The 25,379-nt window shown below is 47.3% G+C and overlaps 2 protein-coding genes across 3 annotated transcripts in view; one reads left to right on the forward strand and one right to left on the reverse strand.

The window, feature by feature from the left end:
* The first annotated feature begins 129 nt into the window (after nt 1-129).
* SLC66A1 (solute carrier family 66 member 1) lies at nt 130-13,557 on the forward strand. Its single transcript, XM_035119960.2, has 8 exons — nt 130-314; nt 2,748-3,031; nt 4,564-4,693; nt 5,920-6,007; nt 8,262-8,419; nt 9,854-9,946; nt 10,782-10,967; nt 11,542-13,557. Exons 2-8 carry the CDS (start codon nt 2,859-2,861, stop codon nt 11,638-11,640), a joined length of 927 nt encoding a protein of 308 aa, XP_034975851.1. The 5' UTR covers nt 130-314; nt 2,748-2,858; the 3' UTR covers nt 11,641-13,557.
* Nucleotides 13,558-13,600: 43 nt separating this feature from the next.
* Nucleotides 13,601-25,379, reverse strand: part of CAPZB (capping actin protein of muscle Z-line subunit beta) — a 66,559-nt gene continuing 54,780 nt past the window's right edge. The window contains exons 7-10 of one of the 2 annotated variants that reach the window (XM_035117843.2): nt 19,929-19,994; nt 17,351-17,427; nt 16,518-16,630; nt 13,601-14,632 (exon numbers count right to left, since the gene is read on the reverse strand). In XM_035117843.2, coding sequence (XP_034973734.1) covers nt 16,528-16,630; nt 17,351-17,427; nt 19,929-19,994 — 246 coding nt within the window. In that variant the 3' untranslated portion in view covers nt 13,601-14,632; nt 16,518-16,527. The remainder of the gene's footprint in view (nt 14,633-16,517; nt 16,631-17,350; nt 17,428-19,928; nt 19,995-25,379) is intronic. The other variant, XM_035117844.2, reaches the window with a different exon arrangement.

Consider the following 25,379-nt stretch of genomic DNA (forward strand, 5'->3'; position numbering starts at 1 on the left):
TCTGCGCGTTCCGTGGGGTTGACTCATTGTTCGCCCCGGCCAGGAGGCGGAGCGAGGCCCCGATTACTCCCCCTTCGGTGGGGCGGGCTCTGCCGTCAGCTGACTCCGCTGCATCAGCCAACCCTCCCGCCGGCGCCGCAGGGGAGGAGCTGCGGCCGAGTCGGGCTGAGAAAAAACAAAGCCGCGCTCCTGATCGGCGTCTGAATAGACGCCAAGAGGAGCGAATCCGGTTTGGGAGCATTGGCACCCCGAGGCGTGCAGACGAGGACCAGGAGCTAAAGCGAGCCCCGCCTTCAGCGTCTTTGGGAATCAAAGTGAGTTGAATGATTGCGGTGGCGGTTCTCCCCAGGGGAAGAAGGGTTCCTAACCCGGGGTAGGGCACGATGTTTCCCTCCCCCGAGGACAAACCAGGGCAGGTATTTTTTTTAACCCTATTTTCCTTTCCCAGCCCAATTTCTTGAGGCTCGCTCAAAGGCCATGCTGATAAAAATTCATGATGCTAAGTACAATATGTTTATTTACTTTATAAATTTTATATACCGCTTGATTATTTTTTAAAGAAAACCTCAAAAGCAGTTTCCAAAAGGCAAAACGATAAAATTAGCACAGAAAAATAACAACAATAATTTAAGGTGAAATAGCAATAGACTAAAAACAGATTAAAACTTGCACCAACTTCCTAATAATCTGGGAAGGCTTGCGTAAAAAATGTTTTTAGCCGGCACCGAAAAGAGTAGAGCGAAGGCTCCTGCCTGATTTCAATGGGCAGGGAGTTCCAAAGTGCAGCCACACAAGAAAGATTGAGTTATTACTGTCTATCATTATTCCTTGATGACTGTCTTGCAAATGAAATGGAGACCACCTGGGGCTTAGATTTACCAGGAGGCTGTTATGGGACTCGCAAGCCCCCATCCCAGAATCACTGAAGGCCTTGGGCGTGGTTCCTACTTTCTTACAAAATTTAAAAAAGCCACTCTGCCTGTGCTCAGAGGCCTTCCTGTGTCCCAGAACTGCCCCCAGGCTTAGGGGGGGGAAAGGGGGTAATGATGCCAGCGGAAAACCTTATTATTAACTGGAGTTTGGTAGGGAGGAAACTTTTTTGTTCCTTCTCTTTGATGGTATATTGAACGTTTTTAGATGGGTGGGAGAAGCTGAATCGTGGCCCATTACAACTGCTACTCTTTTTACAAGACCTCCAATTGGCTTCTTTCATTCCCAGACTTTTGCAAAGGTGGAAAGCAGTGGTAGACAAGAGTAACCCTGGGCATGTGCCGAGTGTATTCCTCCATCTTTGCTCACAGCCAATTTGGAATTAGCTTCTTTGTGTTCCACCTGCTAGATCTTTCCTGGGGAAGGTCATTGTGGGTGCTATTCTGGCTCCGTTTTTTTGCAACTCTTTCTTTTTTTGAAACAATCGCCCTATTCCTGCCGTGACGGATAGAGGCTAACTAACTCAAAAGTTCTGGCCCCTAGCTATAGCAGAGTAGATTTCCCCCACCAAATTTCCATTGGGCCAAAGGGTCACTGTCACTTTGGGACAGTTCCTTCTTGGCTATTGTGAGAGAGCAGGATACGCTCTAAATTCTCCAAGTGATCTTTGTACATGAGGGCTGGTGGTTTTGTGACCGCGTTTCCACCCCTGATCTGTAAAATGAAAAACAGCCTCTTGTCCTCACCTAGAACAGACTAGGGATGGGTGGGCGGGCGGAGGGGACAGACTCCACTGGACTTCTCAGACAGACATTTGGATACCAAACCAGGTCACTGAAGTTGTGTGTCACCCTCCTGTTTACACACACCCAGGTGAAGTGCTCTGGAATCTGGTCTTGCTTCTCGAGTCGACTCCAGTCAAATGTTTTTTTTTTTTTTTGAAAAAAACTTTACACTTTCTTGTTTGGCTGGCAAAAAGAAAAGAAAAAAAGAACCCAGTTTTGGAAGACCAAACTCTCTCTCTCTCTCTCTCTCTCTCTCTCTCTCTCTCTCTCTCTCTCTCTCTCTGTGTGTGTGTGTACGTGCGCCAGAATGAAAATGAATTTTTGTGCTGAAATGACGCTTTGTGTCTGCAAAACAAGAATATGTGCTGGGGTGGGCAATTATTGCCGGCTAAAGTCCTCTCTCTTTTTCTTTGGCTGTGGGATTGTGAAAGGGCTCCCTGCTCACGAGACAAGTGTGACTCTTCCCTGAGCTGTGTGGTTTTTTTTTGTTTTTTTTTTTACTTCTGGCACTCATGTCAGCTGTCCAGGTCCCAGAAAAAGTGCTTTACAAGAGCAGCTGCTTGGGACAGTGACCAGGTTGGGGTGGGTGGATTGAAAGAGATGGCCTTTACTGAGGTTTGGGGGATTTCCCTTGACATTTGGGTCCCAGGTTGGTAGTTGGAGATATACTGCTCCTGAACTTGGAGGTTCCATTAAGCCCCAGTGGCAAATAGCTGTATTGGGTTGCATCCAATGTTAGAGTAGACCAACCACACAGTTTGACTAATTTAGGTTCATTCATTTTGGTGGGTCTTCTTAGTTGGATACAACCCTTCTCCTACCTGATTCCCTCTAGAATGGTGTTTATTTAGCATTCTAGGTTAAAATTTGTGTCTGAGAAGCCTTTTTACCTAAAGGGGAAAGTTTTTAGCAGGCGTCAGGAAGAATACAATAATTGATTATTGTCAACTAGCAGGGAGTTTCAGAGTGCAGCCACACAAAAAGACTGGTTCCTTACTATGGCTTTTATTTCTTTCCTTTCTTCCTTGGCAGGTTCACGGTTCGGCTATGGACAAATAATCCTGCCCCTCATGTTTCGTGTGACTTCGGCGGCCTTGCCTCCCTTTCCCTAAATTCCCTAAATTGAGTTTTTGCTCAAGCACGATGCCGCTTCACCTGAAAATGATCAGTTTCCAGAGTATGAATTTCTCCGATTGCCCCAATGGCTCCCAGTGGGTTTGGGAGATATTCCACGAATGTGCACAGGACGGCTGGGACATATCCAGCGTGGTGCTGGGCTTGCTTTCCATCTTCTGCTTTGCTGCCGCGGCTTTCCCGTAAGTAACAAAAGGCAAAAATACAACAACTGTTGCTTCCTCTTTGGTTGACTTGAGTGATCAGATCTCCTAATTGAAGAACTCTACAACCCACTGCTGGAATGACGGGCGGGTTTATCATTGCTGACGCAACGTTTTTTTGGTAGACGTGAGTCACTTCCCGCTCGAGCAAGTCTCCTCCTGCCCTCTGGAAACACCGAGCTTTCCTCTTTTTTTTCCTTCCTTTGCAATAGCAATGACAAAATCCCTCCAAATGAGACACAAAGCTCATGTAGCTGGCTGGAAACTCGAGCAAGGTAGTGAGCCTTTGTGCTGCAACATTTTGTTGCAGTTCTCACCTACGTTGTTGCTAAAGAAAAGCCCGGGAAAGATATCTACCTATTACTCACCAAATGGATCCAGGCCAGGTTGCGAAAACATAATTTAAAATAAAAAAATTCCTTCAGTAGCACCTTAAAGACCAACTAATTTTTTATTTTGGTATGAGCTTTCGTGTGCATGCACACGAAAGCTCATACCAAAATAAAAATTTAGTTGGTCTTTAAGGTGCTACTGAAGGAATTTTTTTATTTTGCTTTGACTCAGACCAACACGGCTACCTACCTGTAACTATAATTTAAAATGAAGTGCATAGGTGAAGCAGCAATCGTTACTTGCTTCAGATGTCTTGAGAAAGATTGCTGTGTGAAAAAATGGTTGCAGGCTAGGTGGCCCATTGGCCCGATACAGCAGCTCTTCTTGCCCTGACCCAAGATTGAAGACCCTGTCTTTATTTGTCTGAATTTCCTGAAATTTTATTTGTTTTTGTATGCTTTTCTGCTCACCAGAACTTAATTAACCTTTAATTTAATTAACCTGTAAGTTTCAACTCACCAACACAGCACAGGCCAAAAAAAGCAGGTTTTGCAAAACATTAAACAATTGTAACTTAATCAACCTTTGGTTGATTTGATTGACATCCTATGACATTTTAAAATGTGGTGGGATGTGTTTTTTTGGGTGGGTGTTATTGGGTGGTATTGTTGTTTATTTTGATTATTTATCTTGTGGTTTTATATTTTGATTTTATTCTCTGAACTGCCCTGAGACCTCCAGGTATAGGGCGGTATATAAATTCAACAAATAAAATCAAAAAAGAAACAACTGTTTTGCTGTTTACACCTTGCATTTTTGTTTCAGCGATGTTGCTTGTTTGTTCTTGCATCCTACACTTTTTAGAGATTAAAAAATATCATGCAGTTTATGCACACTTTTAAATAAACGAATGTAAAATAAAACCCGTAAAACCAACTAATATCAAAGTAGCAAAACAGAAGCACAGAACTATCTCTCTATATAAAAAGTACTAGAAATATTGTAACCGTGTGTGTATATGTGTCTGTGTCTGTCTACATCATACTTCTACAATCATACTTTTTTGACTGGGGGCCTGGTCACCTGGAGATATCATTTGCTTGCCCTAGGTGACCAAGCAAAGCTTGACCGGCAAGCCTACTCTAACAGCTTCTTCCTCCAATGTCTCCCTGCTGCAGCCAATACTACCTGGCCTGTAAAACTGGGATTATGGACCAGGCGTTATCTGTCTACTTCCTGTTGGGATGGTTGGGAGGAGACTCTTTAAACCTGATTGGGTCGTTCTTGGCTGACCAGCTACCACTACAGGTAAGAGGAGCCTTTCTGCAGCAGAGTAAACAGAACTGAATCGGATGCCCTCATCCATGTTTTGCGTGGTTTAAAATAAGGACCACTGTTCTGCTCTAGTCAGACCTCATCTGGGAGTCCTGTGTCCAGTTCTGGGCATCCCAGTTTAAGGATACAGTGGTACCTCTACTTACAAATAACTCTACTTACGAATTTTTCTACTTGGAAATGGAGCTCCGTCCGCCATCTTGGATGCGGTTTAGATAGGATTTTTTCTACTTACGAATTTTTAGATAGGGTTGCTTCGACTTACGAATTTTTTCTCCCAATGCTTTCCTATGGGATTCGACTTACAATTTTTTTCGACTTACAAATGTGTGTTCGGAACACATTAAATTCGTAAGTAGAGGTACCACTGGTATTGACAAGCTGGAATGGTATTGACAAGCTGGAATGCCGAGGAGCGTGACCCAAGAGCAGGCATAGGCAAACTCCGGCCCTCCAGATGTTTGGGACTACAATTCCCATCATCCCTAGCTAACAGGACCAGTGGTCAGGGATGATGGGAATTGTGGTCCCAAACATCTGGAGTTTGGCAATGCCTGATCAAGGGTCTGGAAACCAAGCCATATGAGGAACGGTTGAGGGAGTTGGGGATGTTTAGCCTGGAAAAGAGGAGACATGAGAGCCATCTTGTAACATCTCAAGGGCTGTCGCATGAAAGAGAGAACAAGCTTGTTTTCTCCTGCTCTGGAGGGTAGGACTCGAACCAATGGCTTCAAGGAACAAGAAAGGAGATTCCGACTAAACATCAGGAATAACTTTCTGCCTATAAGAGCTGTTTGACGGTGGAACGCACTTTCTTTGGAAGGTGGCGGGATGCTCCTTCATGTGAGGTTTTAAAACAGAGGTTGGGTAGTCACCTGTCAGAGACTCTTTAGCTATGATTCTTGCATTGCACCATGGGGTTGGGCTAGAAGACCTTTGGGGTCCCTCCCAACTCTACAATTCCGAGATTCTATGGAAATGAATTCAGTGAAAGAACGTGATTTGTGACTGCAGTTTAAGGCAATCTTTTTCCCACACTTGATCACTTTGTGGAATCGGTATAGGCCTGGGTGCAGAATTTTAATTCTTTTAAATTCAGAGTTGCTGTTGACAGCCATCTCTCTCTCTCTCTCTCTCTCTCTCTCTCTCTCTCTCTCTCTCTCTCTCTCTCTCTCTCTCTCTCTCTCTCTCCGCCACAGGTATACACAGCCATCTATTACGTACTGGCAGACCTGCTTATGATGTCTCTCTACCTCTATTACAAAGTCAAGAACCAGAACAGAACCTGTAAGTTTCAACTCACCAACACAGCATTAACGCAGGCCAAGAAAAGCAGGTTTTGCTAAACATAAAACAATTGTAACTTTAGAAAAACAAACCAAAACATTAGCCCTGTTTTCAGGAAATACCTTCAACACAAGTTGGGGCCCCATTTTGGGGTTTGGGGCATGCAACTTAATTCTAGTTTTTATCTCTGGGCATGTGCAGAGTTCTCTGCCCTGCTTTGCCTATGGTTAACAACGAACTGAAGTACCAGGGCTGCAGTTTTCCTGGAAGATACTTTAAACCTTTCTACTCAGTGCTCACTGACTTCCAGGGTGGAATGCAAGCTGCAATGGGTGGGGTGTGGGTGTGCACTCTGTACATGCTCTAACGCTCACTTAATTGGCTCCAGGGCTCAACATCTACCCTGCCGACTGCATAACCATGTTCCTGTCCGATACTGTACATTTTAACTGTTGTCAATTTCAATAGTGCCATCGGTTTGTGTGATGCTTTAGAGCAGGGGTCCCCAAACTACGGCCCCCGGGCCGGATGCGGCCCAATCGGCCTCCCAATCCGGCCCGCGACGACCCCCGCCGCCCGCTGCCGCCACCCGCTCTTACGGCGCGCGGCGCGGCGACGATCAGAAAAATCGGCAAAAAATCGCCGAAAATCCTTTTTGCGCATGCATATGGGCCTCTCCCGACCCAGAAGAGGTCATTTCCGATGCACTTCCGGGTCGGGGGAGGCCCATACGCATGCGCACAAGCGATTTTCGGCGATTTCCCCCCCGCCCGTGTGCGTGTGCGCATGCGCACGGGCGCGCACTCCCCCGCCCTCCGGCCCGCTGCGCGCGCACTCCCCTGACCTCCGGCCCGCCGCGCGGTCGGCGCGGCGGGCACCGGCCCACTACGCGGAAAGTCTGGGGACCCCTGCTTTAGAGAGTACAAAAGGGCAGATCATTGTCTCAAAACACCTACAATCTAAAGTTTGGCGGGGATTCATAGAAGCCTTGAGTCAGTCTTAAATCCCAATCCTTAAAACTTCCCCCACCCTTTAAAACAAAGGACTTGCCTCTCCATCTGTTAATTTCATCAAACTTTTTTGATCTGTTAACTCTGTGAACAACTTCCTGGCTGTTGATAATGAATTTATCTTTCCCCTTTTTTGAGATATTTTAACACTGAGGCTGAAGGTCAGTGGCAGGGTGTCATTTTGGGATTGTTCCCCTAAAGGAAAATGGGACCCAGGTGGCGCTGTGGATAAACCACTGAGCCTAGGGCTTGCTGATCAGAAGGTCGGCGGTTCGAATCCCTGTGACGGGGTGAGCTCCCATTTCTTGGTCCCAGCTCCTGCCAACCTAGCAGTTCGAAAGCACGTCAAAATGCAAGTAGATAAATAGGAACCGCTACAGCGGGAAGGTAAACGGTGTTTCCATGTGCTGCTCTGGTTTGTCAGATGCGGCTTTGTCATGCTGGCCACATGACCTGGAAGCTATATGCCGGCTCCCTCGGCCAATAATGCGAGATGAGCGCGCAACCCCAGAGTCGGTCACGACTGGACCTAATGGTCAGGGGTCCCTTTACCTTTACCTAACACTGAGGCTGAAGGTCAGTGGCAGGGTGTCATTTTGGGATTGTTCCCCTAAAGGAAAATCTGTTACTGATGTCATAATTCTGGCCCCTGAATGTACCCCCAAAAAGCCACAGTAGGGCTAAACATTCCTAATAATGATTTATGATTGACTAATTGCACTTTTTTCCTCTGTTGAGCTCATGTAATCCCCACAACCACCTGACTTTTATAAGACATCTCAAGGCAGCCCTGTATAGGGAAGTTTTTAATGTTTGGCGTTTTATTATGTTTTTATACAGGGGTCAGCAATTTTTTTCAGCAGGGGGCAGGTCCACTGTCCCTCAGAGCTTGTGGGGGGCTGGACTATCTTTTGAAAACAACAACAACAAATTCCTATGCCCCACAAATAACCCAGAGATGCATTTTAAATAAATGCACACATTCTACTCATGTAAAAACACGCAAATTCCTGGACTGCCCGCAGGCCGGATTAAGAAGGCGATTGTTTGCCTACCCATGTTTTTCTGTGTCTCAGAGTGGCTGGGGCAACCCAGCCAGATGGGCAGGGTACAAATAATAAAATTATTATTATTACTTTGGGAAACTTTTTAAGGGGGTTTCCCATCCCCTTGTTCACACGCCCCCCCCCCTCTGGCCAGCTTTCTGGCTTATCCTAAAGCAACTTCTCTCTTTCCCTCCTCAGTCTCCGCTTCAATCAATGGCGCGTTTGCGTTCCTCGTTGTGGGAACGGTGTCTGTGACCTCCTTCCTGGGCAGACCCTCCTCTCTCTCCGAAGACGACACTGCGCACTTCAGAGGGAGGATGCTTCTCTTGTCTGCAGAAGATAGTCCTGGATGGGAGGTGGGCTTGTTTTTTTGTTTCACCTAAAGATTGGAAGCTGGAGGTCATGTGAGGCACAGGGCAAGCCTGGTGCTCAGGTTTCCCCTAGAAGAAACCCTTCCCAATTTATGACCTACAGTGGTACCTCGCAAGACGAATGCCCTGCAAGACGAATGCGTCTTGCGATCTGATGGTGACTTGCAAGACGAATTCGTTTTGCGAAAAATTCTGAATCGCGGATTCCCGTAGGAATGCATTGAAATTTAATTAATGCGTTCCTATGGGCAAAAAAAGAAAATTCAATGCATTCCTATGGGAAACCGCGATTCGCAAGACGAATTTTTCACAAAGCGAATTGACTCGCGGAATGAATTAAATTTGTCTTGCGAGGTACCACTGTAGTTAGGACAGATGTATGATGTTTCACTAAGGGTGTTACGGGTAATTTGGAAAGCTTATAAAAAGGGGAGCCATCCTTTGTTCGGAGCTTTTTTCTGCTTCTTCCGGATGGTAGTTTGAAGTCTTGTTGTGACAATAAAGATCAGGCCTGCAGACTGCTGTTTTGCTCCTATTAAATAGACAAAAAAAAGACAGGAGCAAATTTAAAGTAAATAGGAGACGAGGAGGAGAACTTTGCAAGAGAGTGGCACCACTTAGTCACTTTTGTTAATTCATCTCTTATTTTACATCACCTGGGGGTTGGGCCTCTTGAAGTGAACTAATTGGCAGATTTGGTAGTGGGACTGTCTCTCTCGGGTGGGCTCTCCTTCCTTGGAGGTTTTTAAGCAAAGGTTTGATGGTCATCTGTCATGGATGCTTTAGCCGAGATTCCTGCATTGCGGGGGTTGGACTAGATGACCCTCGGGGTCCCTTCCAGCTCTACGATTTGCGTGTGAACAGTTATTTCTTTGCCACGCTTAACTGGTGAGGAGGAACGGGAGATTCTTATGACACTTGGAACCAAAGGGCCTGTTGGTGAAGGGGCATGTAATTTCATAAACGTATTGTTTCAGTTAATTGGTTTGTTATAATGGTTTCGTGTATGTTGAGGGGGCGAAAAATATAATAGTGTACAGTATTGCAGTTGCCCCAGCACACTTCGTTCTACAACAGGTAATGTATAGGTAACTCGTAACTTGCGTGCATTTAATGGATGCACCTTCAGCTTTCTGTGCTTGGCCAAAATAATTTAAAAAAATTAAAAAGGCTTTGGCAATCCCACCTGCCAGTGGACCCAGTCTGTTTTGACTTTACATGCTGCTCCCAGAAAATAACCCCACTGTAAACTGAGAGCTGTCTGTTTTTTCTTATTCTTGAAAAACTAATAAAAGAATAATTTCAAAAAATAGAGGAAGGGGAACCAGAGGGCAGGCTGGTTTGGGCAGAATTAATTTTAAACCTGTTCCGTTCTTGGGCCATTTATTTATTTCTTAACGACCTGGTTACCTTCCACAGCCTTTCACCCAGCAAGAAATCATTGGTTTCACTATTGGATCTATTTCGTCTCTTCTCTACCTGCTTTCCCGGGTCCCACAGATCTACACAAATGTAAGTCGCACTCGGGAAAATGGCGCAGGGTCTGTTTCAGTAGCAGCGGCTCTTTCAGGCTGGCTTGGGAGGGAGGCTACTGTAGCTCAGTGGCAGAGCAACTGCTCTGCATGTCGAAGTTCCTGGGTTCAGTTCCCATTTGCATTTCCGGATAGGGCCGGGAGAGACAACCCTGGGTGGCTACTGCCAGTCAGAGAAGATTCAGAGCTAAATGGAGCAGCTGACTTTGCTTTTGTTTAAATGGGCCCTTTGAACCACGAGGACTAGAATTTTACTTTCTTTTCAGTAGGTGGCAGAGCACCCTGCTTTGCCGGCACGTGGTCTGAGGTTCCAACCCCAGTAGCCTCTCCAATCAAAAAGGGTTGGGCTGCTGGTGAGGGGAAAGGCCCTTCCCTGCCTTTGGCCCTGGAGAGCTGCTGCCAGTCAGAGTAGACTGTATGGGGCTCGATGGGTGAATAGTCTGACCTGATACAAAGCAGGCTTTGCTCATTTTCTCCAGTGGCTGCAGCTGGGTGGGAGAGAGATCACAAGTGGCCTTCAGGAGCTGAGCTCAGTTCGGCTGCTAAAAACAAACCTTTTGCACCTGGTAGATCTTAAGAACGCAAGTACAGCCTGGCTACTGGATCAGACCAATGGCTCATCTATTCCAGTTCTGACACCCAGGTGCCCCAAAGGGAAGCTCACAAGTGGGACCCAAGCCCATTGCTCTGGAGATTCCCTGCATCTGTCTGCACAATTCCAAACGCATCTGCATTGTGTGCCTTAGATATCCACAATTGCACCCCATTCTTCCTGACTCTCTGATAATTGTAATTCCTCTTTACTTGCCCTGCAGTTCAAGAGGAAATCGACCGTCGGCATATCTTATTCTCTCTTCGCTCTGGTGATGCTGGGGAACACTTTGTACGGACTCAGCGTCCTGCTGAAAAACCCAGATCGGGGCCAAGCTGAAGGCAGCTACGTCATCCACCACCTCCCTTGGCTGATTGGCAGTTTGGGAGTCCTGGCTCTCGACATCATTGTATCCTTCCTCTCTCTGCCCCGTCACACCCCCACCCCCAGCCAGAGTTCAGCTTTTTTGTGTGTTTCTGCAGAGGCAAAATCCCGTGCAGAGATGAGAATTCTATAGACGATGCATCCTAGTGGTTAGAGCCATACATTTTAATTATTTACCCAGGGAATCAACTCTCTGCTTACTCAACAAAGCTTACCGAGTGATGTTGGGCCTAAGCTACCAAACAGGACTGCATGGGTAAAACTGGGATTGGGTCCACCTATGCCAGCTGAGCTCAGCTCCTGGGAGGAAAGTGAGAGCAAGTGGCTCCACTCTGCTGCATCTTCTCTTCTGCTCCTCTGCCCTGTCTTCGTGCAAATCCAGAATTGTGACAACCTTACATTTTTATCTATATAGGAAGATATATGCTGCTGCCTTGATTGGGGGGGGGCAACACCACATTAAGTTGCAAGGGTCTTTTTTTTAAATAAAAGGATTACAGGAATCGAGATGGACCAATGGTAAAATCGAGAAGCACAAAATTAAAAACTAGAACGGGCTCTTCCTGTTGCAGAAACAGTCCTTAACTTCACCAATTCAGATTTCGTTTCAGTTCCTTGCCTACAATCGGAAGAGGCTACCGTCGCTTGAAGAGAGAGAGGCTCTCCTGGGTGGTCAAGAGGAACCTCCTGAGAGCTGACAGGCACGATTTTTAAGTGAGTGAAGATGCTGTGAAGGCCTTCTCCCTTCCTGTGGACTTTGGAGAGCATGCACCACAGCTAATCTTCTTTTACTGTTGAACAGATCCTTCTCCAGGGCCTTTTCGGGGTTGGACTGACTACCTCTCAATGGACAATGTTTCTATTTAAAAGGGTGGGTGGGTGGGGGAATCAATCTAACAGGTTGTAAGCTGAGGAATGAAAATGGTGCTTTTTTTATTTTTAAGTGTCTTTGGAACTCAAGATGCACATAGCTCCCTTGCCACAGTCACAATCCAAAATAAGGGAAAATGTAATTTAATGAGGAGGTTTGGATGGGATCAAAGGGAAATCACTGCAAGTGAGGGATTCAGTAAAGCTGCATCTCTGGGCTTCAAAGAGTTATTTGCCTTCATAAACACAGTCACACGTGATTTCTGCCAAGACCCATCGAGGGTGAAGGACAGAGGTCTTGTTGTGTGGCACACACACGTTGGGCATTCATTTTGAATAAGCGTTTTATTTGCACAGATGGATGAATATGAAAATAAACTTAACCCCCCTTTCTAATAATGTCTGGTTGCATTGGGAGAAGACAAAACAGAACCGTGGACAGCCAACGGAGCTCAGTGTTGGAAGATTCGGGGCAGGTGAAATTCTTCACACCGCACATAGTTAAAAGGGTGGAACCTGCCCCCATAGGAGGCAGAACCAGCCACCAACTTGGATGACTTTGAGAGGATTGGACAAATTCATAGAGAAGAGGGCTATCCATGATGGAGGCAGCAGTGTTTCTGGATAGCAGTTGCTGGATACGGAGAGGGCTGCTGGCTTCTCATTGGTGCATCTGGTTGCCCACTGTGAAAACAGGATGCTGGACTAGATGGGCCATTGGCAAGATCCAGCAGATCATTCTCTATATTGTTAATCTTGGCCACAATCTCACTCCTCTCTTCAGTGTTGATATTTGAACAGGATAGGTTTCCTGGGGGTGTTTTAGTCAGCCTAAACTCTGGAAAGATGAGGGTGTGCCCCCCCCACAAAAGGTAAAGGGACCCCTGATTGTTAGGTCCAGTTGTGAACAACTCTGGGCTTGTGGCACTCATCTCGCGTTATTGGCCGAGGGAGCCGGCGAACAGCTTCCAGGTCATGTGGCCAGCATGACCAAGCCACTTCTGGCGAACCAGAGCAGCACACGGAAACGCCGTTTACCTTCCCGCTGTAGTGGTACCTATTTATCTACTTGCACTTTTGATATGCTTTCGAACTGCTAGGTGGGCAGGAGCTGGGACCGAGCAACGGGAGCTCACCCCGTCGCAGGGGTTCGAACCGCCGACCTTGTGATCAGCAAGCCCTAGGCTCTGTGGTTTAGACCACAGCACCACCCGCGTCCATAACAAGCTGACTGCAAATATGATACTAGAAAACTCAGTGGTTGTGAATACAGAAGTAGGTGACATCTAGTACAACTCAAGCTAGCCCATCACTCTTGTCAGGAAATACTTCGCTGCTTTAAAATGTAGGTAGGTAGCTTAATTCGAATTGAGGCTGGTTTGTGGAGGAAAACACCTCAAAACAGTAGGAACTTTCTTCTCTCTCTTAACAGAGACCTCTCCTTCCCTCCCAGCACTACAATTCTCAGAGCTCCCGTGGGGAGGGACGGGCTGCTAAACCACTCTGGGAACAGTGTGAATGTGGCCAGTCTCTCAACCTAGCCCAGTGTTTTTCAAATTTGGATCTCCAGCTGTTGTCGGACTACAACTCCCTGACCACTGGGTCCTGCTAGCTGGGGGACAATGGGAGTTATAGTCCAGTAACCTTTGGGGAGAGTGCAGGTTCCCTGACCATGCTAGACAGGCTATCCCACTGACTGACTTGTTACAAGCACCACCACATATCAGACAAACCCACTGTAAGGAACATGCAAAAAACGGCGAACTTCCCAACGCAAGTTTTCATATATTTTTTTGTGGTTTATTTTATTTTTTATTTTTAAGTATGGAGGCTCAAGTATAAGATGTAGATTCCGATTTAAGCATTACAAATAAAATAAAAATAACCGGGGAGGGGTGGGTTTAAAAAATTTTCTGCATTGCATTCCATAGAAATCAAAACAAGAGAAGGGATTTGGGGGCGGGGGGAGAGAGAAAGCACCTCACTGTCCCCATTAAGAAAGAACATCTTGCAGCCATCACCAACTCAGCAAAATTCCTCACAGCTCAAAAAGTCGGGGGGTGGGTGGGAGAGAGTTTACTTCAGCCTTCTGCACCCCCCCCCCGTACAGCCCCCCACCCCACCCCCACACATACATGGAACAATTTCTTTTCCAGTTTTTCGTTTTCCTCTTTCACACACCACAGTATATAATAAAGTTTTTTTGTTGTTTGTTTTGTTTTACATTTTTTACACCAATGTAACAAAAGATGAAAAGAAAAAAGCAGAGGGAGGGGAGGGGACGGAAGGAGGGGAAGGGAGTAAGACTAACAGAATGGTCTGGTGATTTTATGCATATAGATGTCGGGGTGGGGGCCAGGAAAAAAAAACAGGGCAAAAAATTAACACCACCCCCTCCCGTGGATCTTTTTCTCTCTACAGAAATGTGCTCCGCAAAGTCTCGAGAATTTTTTAAAAAAATGGTGCAAATTAAGCCGAGAGAGAGACTGATGAAAGTTTATACAGCTTTATTCATCTGGGGTGGGGTTAGGGAGGGGGGGGGGACTTGAGACAGCACTTTGTATGTGGCCATGATGTGATGGAGACGCAGACAGAAAAAAATAGTGGCAGGTGGGTGGTGGGGGGAGAGGAGAAAGGGAGAGGGGGAAAAGTTCTCTAAGAAAAAGGAATCTAATGAGAGCATGGCATGTCTCGTTAGCATCGTCAATGGAGCGGGTGTTTTTGTTTTCGTTTTAGCTTTGCTGCTTCTTCTTCAAAGCCTCCACCAGGTCGATCTTCAGAGCTTCTTGCTTTGATTTGTCCGCAAAAGTCTGCACAGACCTGGAGGGAGAGAGCCAGAGGGTTAAAAACGGAAGATTGCAGAATGGCTGATTGGGAAGGGGCCTTGGATTTGCGTTTTGGGGAGAGAAGAGGCAGAAACTTATACGTTATATAGTTATGAGCCTCCTAAGAGCTCCGTTTTCTGGAAGACGACTCTTCTGGCATTCCACAGGTTCCTTGCTAATTGTGACGTTTCCCTGAAATCTGTCGAGCCTCTTCCCAACTGCTGTATGCATTCTGGACTAATTTACATTACTGTTCTTTAGTTGAAAGTCATAGTCCAAAGGATCAAATTTTCCCAAGCAATTCCCTTGTAAACCTTCCTTTTTAAAAAACTGTTCTGAAGTGTTGTTTTGCAATTGAGCAGTATATTGTGACGAACTGACTGAAGAGGCTGGTAGGCTGCATGTGCCCATGCTGGCTGGGGGAGAAAGCAACAGCCCTCTCATTGACTGTCATGACCCCGTTACTCAGATAGACTAATGCTGAATGTGCAGGTTCCATGGCACCATCCTAGCAGTGCAGGATCAGTTGGCCATTATTTCACACCTCCTTAGGTTTCCACAACTCTCCTGGAAAACTACTTCGTGTGTGTGTGTGTGTGTTGCTTTAGTAGACAAAATCAAACCCACACATGTTTTTCAGCAGTGTTCCTGAAAAAGAGGGGAAATTTTCTCCCCAGCTGCCATCAAAACAAGCAAGGCATCGCCCTGGACGCGGCTCAAGGGGGTTTCTGTGGCATGTTAGGAGCTTAACTCGTGGAAGGTTAAGCCGGCCTGAGGTTAGTCACTGCCATGCAGCCTAAGCAGTTAGAATTCAGAAGAGCAATTCTCCCCCCCCCTTTAAGACAGTGGGGGTGAGACTGCAGAGTGTTTGATTTGGGCTGTGACTCTTCGGCGAATTGTATTGTTCCGGACAGAGTCAGCAGAAGGAAAAAATGACCATAAGGGAAGACCTTGACTTTTCTACTCCTTTCACTCTTTTCCCTGTTGAACCTCAATCCCAAAGCTCTGTGGATTATTGCCACCGTTTGTGGTGCTGCAGAACAGCCGGCAGAATCCAGCTTCTGTTTTAAAGGGGGGGGGGAAGAGTGGAAACAAGTGCCTAGACCTCAAGAGAAAGGGGGAATAGTTCAGCAGCAACCTGCAACTAAATTTGTATTCTGCAAAAGTCCAAAAGAATAAAAAACAAACAATCCCCAAATGAATTTTAAGTGGTATATGCAGAATTCAGGATCTTGGGCTTCATTTCAATTTTTATAAAGCCAAGTTTCTAGTCCACAGTGCTGGTAAGAGAAGCCCAAACGTTTGTGAGCAATGCCTGCTGAAATCTTGGAAGGGAGGCTTGAAGGAGGTGGAGTTTCAGCACCCCATACAGCTCCTTGCCACCGCCCCACCCCCCTTGAATCAACTGATAGGGTTTTCTGTGGAATTTCTAACAGTTACTAAATTCCACATTTTAAAAAAGGAAGGGTGTTGTTACTTTTACAAAGAATTTGCTGGCGTTTCTGCATGATGTACACACAGCCCTTATTGCCGCGGGTGTGGTTTCTCTCCCCGCCCATGTACAGACTGATAAACAAAATCACACACACACTATTTATTTTTAACATACCAAGTGCAAGAAACTCCAAAACAGTGGGCAAATAAGACCAAATCAAGCCTTTGGAAGAAAGGGACAGAGAGAGAGAGATAGAGAGAGAGAGAACATGCCCTAGTGTGTTCTAACTGGTTCAAGTTAGAGGTTAGGGGGTTAGTTTGTGTGAAAGGCAGAGAGGGCCCCAACATGCGCTCAAGGAAGGCCAAATTCGCCTGGCCAAAGTTAAGTGCTGTTTTAGTGCCAAGTGGTGCACTTTGCAGGCTGGAGGGAGGCCAAGGGGGAATACCTGGGCCGGCTTAGTTATCCGGCTGAATGTACATCTGGCGTTGGGTCAGGACTTGGGAGAGCTCCCTCTGCAACTGCTTATACTTTTGGTTGTCGGGAATAGCATCAATAGATCTAGAGAGGAGCAGGTGCGAAAATGGAAAAAGGGAAGAGAAGCAGAGGAAGTAAAAGAAGAGGTCAGAAGAGTTGGAGAAATGGAAGCAGAATTGGGGGGGGGGGGCACTGGAGCTGCAGGAGAGAGAGAACACAGCAGGTAGAAATAATTGAGGCAGGGGTGGGAGATAAGGGGAGACAGACGACGTTGCTTTCAGGTAGCAAAAGCAGAGAGGAAGTAGTTCACCATCAACTGATGCTTCTTTTGGTTTGGAAATCGGATGACACACAGCTTGGGGGTGGCTGGGAAACAACTGCTTATAGAGCAGCAAGCTGCCAAGTCACACAGAGTGCTTCTTCAAAGAGGAAGCTCTTTGTGCTACCTTGAAGCTTGCTATCTGAAACCTTTGCCATATCAGTGTTGCAATTTAATTGGAGAAATGCAGCTGGGAGAGGGTGTGGATAACAAAAACCTAAGATTAGCTCAGAAGGATTGAACAGAACAGGGCACTCTTAATGGTAGGATAGAGGTAAAATTCCAGTTGTTGCTTGTAGTGGGCTTGAAATGCAGGGAACCAGGGCTACATAGCATTGCTAAAATGTGCTACGGTTCAACACATTCCTCAAAGAGAAATGCCTTTTTTTAATGATGGAAATAATTCATGGGAGTCAAGAGGGTGCAGGAAGGGGGGAGGGGAGGGGAGAAGAACAACAACCGCAAAGTTGCAGTCCATCCCTTACCTCAGTCCATTGACAATGTCCTTCGTCTTCCCAAAATAAATCTCATTCAGCGTACTTCTGATTTTATTCTCCATGTCCTAGAAATGGGGTGGAGGAGGGGGAAAGGGAGAGAATCCACAGTCAGTTCAAAGTGCTAGTTTCCACCCTGGAGGAAGTGGTAGAAGCAAGGTAGAGGGCCTGGAAGATGACCCATCACAGGAAACACACCTGTGAAAAGCTTTCAGGTGAAAAGGAACCAGGTAATGTTTGCTGCGCCTTTCCTCTTAAAAAACAGAACTGCTTTGCTCTGCGTTGCAGCATGATGCCCCCTCAGACACCCCACTGGTACACACTGAAGCCCAAACACCCATCCAAGTATGTATTTTAAAAATAAAATCCTCCTTTTTGCCTTGTAATGGCTGGCAGGATGGATGTACTGAAATCAAAAACATTTAAACTGGCAAGGGGAAAAGGCCAGTTTAAACCAAAGAATCATTTTGAGGAGACGATGGTCTTAATGGGTCTTCTTGCCTTCAGCAGGAAAAATAAACCCCAAAGTGGCATGTTTGAAATAAATTAGAGAGAAGCCAGGGAACTGAAAAAGAAATGTGTATGAATAAACATTAAGGTTTTAAAACAAGAGACAGAACATTGTAATCCCTGCCACTAGAGGGCAGCAGGCACCCATGCAAGCAAACGCCCGCTGCAATACAAGTCGGGAATTGTGGGTCCATCTGCACCACACATTTAAAACAGTATCGTACCCCTTTCAACAGCCGAGGCTTTCCACAAAGAATCCTGGGAGCTGTAGTCTGTTAAGGATGCTGAGAGTTGTCAGGAGATCCCTTATTGCCCTCACAGAGCTACAATTCCCAGAGCGGTTTAACAATCAATCCCTCTTCCCTGGGAACTGTAGCTCTGGGAGGGGAACATTGGGGAGAGCGCTTTGAATGCATGGTGCAATTTGGGGTCTGTACAACCTCAAAGATGAGGCTGGGTTTAAGTCTAGCTGAATCCCCACAGTCAAGCAAACAGGTGGAGTGACTGAGGATCTTTTAACCGTTGATGGCTGTGCCAGGCAGGAGAAAGAGAGGCAGATAGAACAGTGTTGAATCTCAACTAAGAGAACCTGGATTGGAGTCTTCACTGGGCCATTTACACCTCGGGCAAGCCTTTCTTTCTCTCCTTAACCAGCCTTGGAGGGGAATTGTGCAGGTAAAATGGGATGGGGAGGGGGTGTAACCTGGCCAAGTGTGCCACCCCGACTCCCCCTTGATCTTTTTAAATGCAAAAATGAACAAAAAAGTTGGGAGTGCAAAAAAGCAACTCCTCCCCAAAATGAACAAGATGCTCTCCCACTCAGTCTCATTTGCCCTTTCAAGTCTGCCCCAGCTTTGGCAATCAGGATGAGGCCAAGGGACACACAGCCAAGAGACATTCTTGTCAGGGTGTTAACAGGGTGCACTGACATTTTTGGAGAGAAAGAAGGTGCCTACTTGCCGAGCGGTGTGACCTTTAAAAGAACAGCAGCCATTGGGAGCCATATATTTTGAGAGAAAGGAGGGAGGGAGGGCATGGCTGTTTTACAGGTATGAACTAGCATGCCAGGGAGAGAGTCCAAAAGGGTGCTAGTTCATCATACCTGTAAAACAGGATCTAAGCACAAGAGCACTCTCTCCCCTCCTGTGGTCTCCAGCAAGTAGTGATGCGAAGCACTTTTGCCTCCATCTGTGCATGTAGAGCAGGGGTCGGCCACAAGTGGCCCACGGGGGTTGTTTAAATGGCTCACAAGCTGCCCCTGAACCGAGCCACCTGCTTGGCGAGTCCCTGCGCACTGCACTTAACCGGCACAGCGCAGAGTGGGGACTCGCTTTCGCGGCGCTGGAAATTGCATCTGTGCAGACGCAGATGCCGGAAATCACATCTGTGCAGATGCGATCCGGCCCACGGAGCGATCTCCGCAGGAGTGAACTGGCTCAGGCGAGGTAAATCTTGCTGACCCCTGATGTAGAGCATAGGTATCATAGCTAGTAGCCATCAAGAGCTTCCCCCCACCCATTTATTTAATTTCAACAGGTCAGCTCTGAGTTTAACTTAGCTGGATACAACCCAGACTGTGGTATCTGGGTGCAAACCGGCATACTCTAAGGATCTCGTTTCTTTTATTTTTTTTAGAAAATGGAAGTTACTAGTCCTCAAGACTAACTAATGTTCGTTTCATCAGACTTACCCTGAAGTATAATTTAATTGGCTACAACCTCGAAAATTTAAATAAAGGACACAAAATGGTAGAATTTAAGTTTCCCCAAGATGCAAAAATAGCCAGCAAGGGGGCTGGGCTCTAGCTCTAGCTGAAGCCAAAAAGTTCCATTTAGCCACCATATAGGAGAGCGGTAAGCAAATAGTTAAATTTGGGCTGATTTGGCCCATGGGCTGCTAGGTGAAAGACTAGCGTTGTAAGAAGATGGATGAACTTCACCCCGTATGAAGACACAACTCAACCACCCCGGCCTCTTGGGAGATTGGGGTGGTTGACAACAGGGTAGAAGAGGGCATCCCAAATCCTGACTCCCTTCCCACCCACCTTGTCAGGACCTACCTCTACCAAGCGCCCAATGTTGGCTATGTGTGGAGAGGAGTCGCTCACAGTCTCGTCTTTTTCCATCTGGAACAGGGAAGGAAGGAAGATCTGGTTAAGAGGGAAGTCAACACCACAGAGGTTACACTGGTTAGAGCTCACCTGTTTGGGAGTCTGGAAGGAGGAAGAACACTGGGGGTGGAGGAGAGAAAGGGAAGGCGGCTTGATGCATCGCCCAGGACCGGCTGGAGGACCAGAGCATGGCGGCACCTTCACCTCCACCACCAAAGCCCGGCATGCTGAGCAGTTCAACAAAGCCCCAATGCTCTTCTGGCTTCAACACAAGCCTGAGAGGCATTGGGGCTGGCTCATTGTGTAGGGCTGGGCTATGTATCTTGGCTGCTTCTTCCTCTCATAAGGTGGGAAGTAGCAGCCAATACACAACAAACAAACAACAATTTTATTATTTATACCCCGCCCATCTGGCCCCAGTCACTCTGGACGGCTCCCAAAAGAATACTAAAAACACAATAAAACATCAAACATTAAAATCTTCCCTAAACAGGGCTGCCTTCAGGTGTCTTCTAAAAGTCAGATAGTTATTTATTTCCTTGAAAACTGAAGGGTGTTCCACAGGGCAGGCGCCACTACCTAGAAGGCCCTCTGCCTGGTTCCCTGTAGCCTCGCTTCTCGCAGGGAGGGAACCACAAGAAGGCCCTCGAAGTTGGACCTGTATCCGGGCTGAACGATGGAGGTGGAGACGCTCCTTCAGGTCTACTGGGCCGAGGCTGTTGAGGGCTTTAAAGGTCAGCACCAACCCTTTGAATTGTGCTCAGAAATGTACTGGGAGCCAATTTAGGCATTCCAGGCACCATGATATATCAGCATATTGTGGTATTTAGCAGCTGATATATCGCAATGTTGAAAACCAGGTCTCCCCCAGCCGTGTTGGTTGGCGGTTCCCTAGACCAGATGGATGGATGAAGGGCAGTATACAAATTGAATTAACAACAATAACAACAACAACAACTTAAGGAAAGGGCTGAAGCTCAGTGGTAGAGCACCTCTTTTCCATGTAGAAGGTCCCAGGTTCAATCTCTGACATCTCCAGGTAGGATTGGGACAGACCCTGGTCTGAATACCAGGGCAGCCACCACCAGTCAATGGGTAGTACTGCCCCCTGGGGGCAGGAGGGATTACCTACAGAGGTGCTAAGAGGCAGGGGAGAGGCAGGGGGAGCTGAAGGTATAAATGACCACCAGACTTTGGAAAGCTGGTATCGCTGGATCAACGTCATCCATTTTATTGCATTCATTAAACTGAATAGTTTTTAACTGGATTTTGAATAGGTGTGCAATCCATAATTGATCACCGATGAGAATTTTATTGTTTTTTTTCCTTCCTTCGTGGGCTGTGCAAACCGCTCTTCCAAATAATGCTTTTTATGGAGGGTACTGTAGGGGGAAGTGGGGATCGGTTTTTGAAACTAAGGTTGGCCCCCAAAAAGGTTGGGGAACTACCAGTACAGGTCCTGAGCTAGATGCCCCAAGGGGCTGATTCTGCATAAGGCTGTCATTTTGCATGACTCAGAAGGTGTGAGATCAGTGCGTAATTTTGCCTCTTGGTTTATTACCAGGAGTTTTATCATACTCATTTCCGGAGACTTCAAGGTGCAGCACACAAGCAAACGAAAACAAGATTAATGATAATTGCAACGTTGTCTGAAATGCATAGGCGCTAAGATAGCATGATTTCACACTCACAAACACACACACTAGCAATAGCAGGAGTAGATTCAGACACAGCCTAAGCTAAGCAACAGCGAATCTGGGGGTCACCTGCATGTGAGAAGTGGGTATGCAGGCAGGTAGCAGCCCGTTTTGTTTACAGTAGATCAAATGCAAGTAAGAGACGATGTGAAAAAAGTTCATTATAAAATCATGCACGGCATGGAGAAAGTGGATTGGGTTGTCCGTCCCCCGTCCCCCCCCCTGACACTAGAGCAGGGGTCAGCAACCTTTTTCAGCCGTGGGCTGGTCCACCATCCCTCAGACCATGTGGTGGGCTGGACTAATTATTTTTTGGGGGGTGGGGGTGGGGAATGAACGAATTCCTATACCCACAAATAACCCAGAGATGCATTTTAAATAAAAGGACACATTCTACTCATGTAAAAAATATGCTGATTCCTGGACTGTCCGCGGGCCGGATTGAGAAGGCAATTGGGCCGCATCCAGCCCACGGGCCTTAGGTTGCCTACCTGTGAGGACACTGATTGTGCTTTCCACAAGTGACGACTACTGACTCCACAGGTACATATGTACGGTGTTTTATGATACAACTATATATACAAGACAGAGCTAAAGTTCTCATGTCCGTTCAGTCCAAGTCAGATTCCAGGAGTGGCAATCGTCGGGACCGCCTCCAGCAAAGTATCTTGGGTGCCCTTAGTCTCCTCCTCTCCTCTCTGCGCTTTAGATCCCTGCATTGTTGAGGAGACGGGGCGATGATGTTTCCCTCCCCTCCTGAGCCGCTCAAGTGCTTATCAGTGTCCCTAGCGCCTGAGACCTCTTCCTCCAGAGAGCTCCCTGCCTCTCTGACCCCTGGCACTGCCTCACCAGGCTCTCTGCTGGCTCCTGGCTGGTGCTGTGAGCTCCCTGCATCCCTGAGCCCTTGCACTCCCTCGCCAGGCTCTCTGCTGACCCCTGGTGGTCCCCTGACTAGAGTTGCCAGACTCAACAGTGGACAGGACTTCTGTGCCTTTAATTGCCCTGCTCTCTTTTGAGTCTGGAAACCTTAAAGAGAAGCCAGCAGACCCTTTGCTTGGAAATTAAACAAAGGGTCTGCTGTTTTCTCTTTAAGGTTTCCAGACTCAAAAGAGAGCAGGGCAATTAAAGGCATAGAAGTCCTGTCCACTATTGAGTCTGGCAACCCTACCCCTGACACTACCCCTGCACTAGAACTTGGGCTGTCCAATAAAGCTGTATGTTGGATTCAGGACAGGTTTGTCATGCAGCGCAGGGACAAACTATGAAACTCACTCCCGCAGAAGTCAGCAATCACCACCAACTTGGATGGCTTTAAATGAGGATTGGGCAAATTCATGGAGGATTAGTACAGTCGTACCTTGGTTTTCAAACAGCTTAGTTCTCGAACGTTTTGGCTCCTGAACGCCATAAACCCAGAAGTGACCGTTCCGGTTTGCGAACTATTTTTGGAAGCTGAACGGACTTCCAGAATGGATTCCGTTCGACTTCCAAGGTACGACTGTGTTATGAGTGCCTACTAGCCATGAGGGCTATTGCCTTGCCTCTGCAGCTGGAGGCAGGGAATGCTTCTGAATGCCGGTTGCTGGAAACCAGGGGAGCAGGAGAGGGTTCCTGTGCTCACGTCCTGCTCGTGGGCTTTGCATTGGGGCATCTGGTTGGCCACAGTAAGAGGGGGATGCTGGACTAGACGGGCTTGCTGGCCTGATCCAGCGAGCTTTTTTTATGTTCTTATGCTGTGTTGGACAAAGGCCTTTGAGAAAAAAGAACTCTTGGGTCAAGACAACAAAGGGGTTTCAAAAGAGTCCCTGGAAGACTCTCGCCCAGCTGTTTGGAGCTTCCCCCAGAACCACGGGATGGGAAGCTTGGAGGGGGGAGTGGAGGAGAGAGGCAATTGCAGGTCTTTCTCCCTCTGCTTGCAAAACTAGCCGGGGGGGGGGGGGAGAGAGACCAGCGCAAGCCAAGTGTGTCTGCTGGGCCCGACGGGGCGTGTAATTTAGTCAGCGTCTCCAAGGCAAGATGTGACCTGCACGGTGGCAAGGCGCCAGCTCCAATTAGCTGGCCCTAGTTAGTTTTTGACATACAAAAGGGAAATTGGGGAATAGCGGGGGGGGAGATTACGGCCTTCGTTTTGTTTAGGATTTTTGCACTGGAAGAGAATGCAGAATCTGCAAAGCGAGGTTGTGGGGCCCTGCAGTGAGCATGGGGAGGAGGAGGAGGGGGGAGGGAGGGTGCCCACAGTCCCTTGGGAGTTTCCGCTTGCTACATGCAAAAATGTACACTTCCCACACCTGGACACACTGCTGGCAAGAGCCGCAGGAGCTGGAAATAAATTTTCACGTTTGGTACAGATATTATGGCACTGCTCTGAAGGGCCCCCACTGAAAGGAATCTGCCCCCCGTATTCCCTGAGCAGCCCAGGTGTTCCAAGGAGCCATGTGTATGTACACACAAACACAAGGGTGTGTGCCCCTGCTCGCTCAGCACGCCAACCTCCCTGCCACTCCTTAAACATCAACCCCATAGAGTTTCCTCTTCCCACCTCAGGCAAAAGCTAAGCTACCTTTTTACCTTTCCAGCCCCATTTCTGAAGCCACCTCTCTCTTCTGTTTGGCAGCCCTGCTTTGCATCCCCGTTCCCAACCCAATAATGGGCCTACTCTGAGTAGGACTAGCGTTCACTAGGATAGAACCCAGAGTATGGTAACTGGGTGCAAACAGCCACACCCTGAAAATCTCATTTGCTGTTGTTTTTTAAAAATGGAAGTTACTAATCGTTAAGGATCATAAAGGTCCCTTAATTTCAACAGTCTATGCTGAGCAGGACTTAGCTCAGGGGTCAGCAAACTTTTTCAGCAGGGGGCTGGTCCACTGTCCCTCAGACCTTGTGGGGGGCCAGACTGTATTGCGAAAAAAATACATGAACGAATTCCTATGCCCCACAAATAACCCAGAGATTTTAAATAAAAGGACACCTTCTACTCATGTAAAACATGCTGATTCCCGGACCATCCACAGGCCGGATTTAGAAGACGATTGGGCCGCATCCGGCCCCCGGGCCTTAGTTTGGGTACCCCTGGCTTAGCTGGACACAACCTATAACCATCCAGTTTGTGTTTATCTATCTATCTATCTATCTATCTATCTATCTATCTATCTATCTATCTATCTATCTATCTATCCAACTAGCAAAACCCTGAGGGGGCAAAAGGAACAATATTTCTCCCTCCCTCTTTCCCTCCCACAGCATGCCATGAACTTCCTCTTCCACTATCTCACAACTGGGTTGTTCCAGCTGCCTCTCCCGCCCTCAGAAAGGGGAGGGAGTGACTCACCCACCTTGTGACTGGGCTAGAGATCTGCCCCCTGTTGGCTCATGCTGTGCCCCCTCCCCAATTCTCCCCTACTCCCCACTGTCTTATTATCCAGTCACCAGAGGAACGGAAAGGCCAAAATGTTCACATGGAGAAACAGGAGGAATTCCCTGGCTGGGGCAGCATATCTCAACCTTACTTTAGCAATTCCTCTAAAGTTTCTCCCCCTACCACTCATCAGCATCAGGAAACTGGGGCACCGAGAGCCTGAGCACAGAGTGTGTGACGCACTGCAACTTCATATCCCTCTGGTGGAAGGCGCAAAGCCCCTTTTTCCGCCTGCCATGACCCCACCGCACAAAGTCCACCATTGCTCTTCCACTTCACCCGAGG

The sequence above is a fragment of the Zootoca vivipara genome, chromosome 6, assembly GCF_963506605.1.
Source record: "Zootoca vivipara chromosome 6, rZooViv1.1, whole genome shotgun sequence".
Taxonomy (NCBI): domain Eukaryota; kingdom Metazoa; phylum Chordata; class Lepidosauria; order Squamata; family Lacertidae; genus Zootoca; species Zootoca vivipara.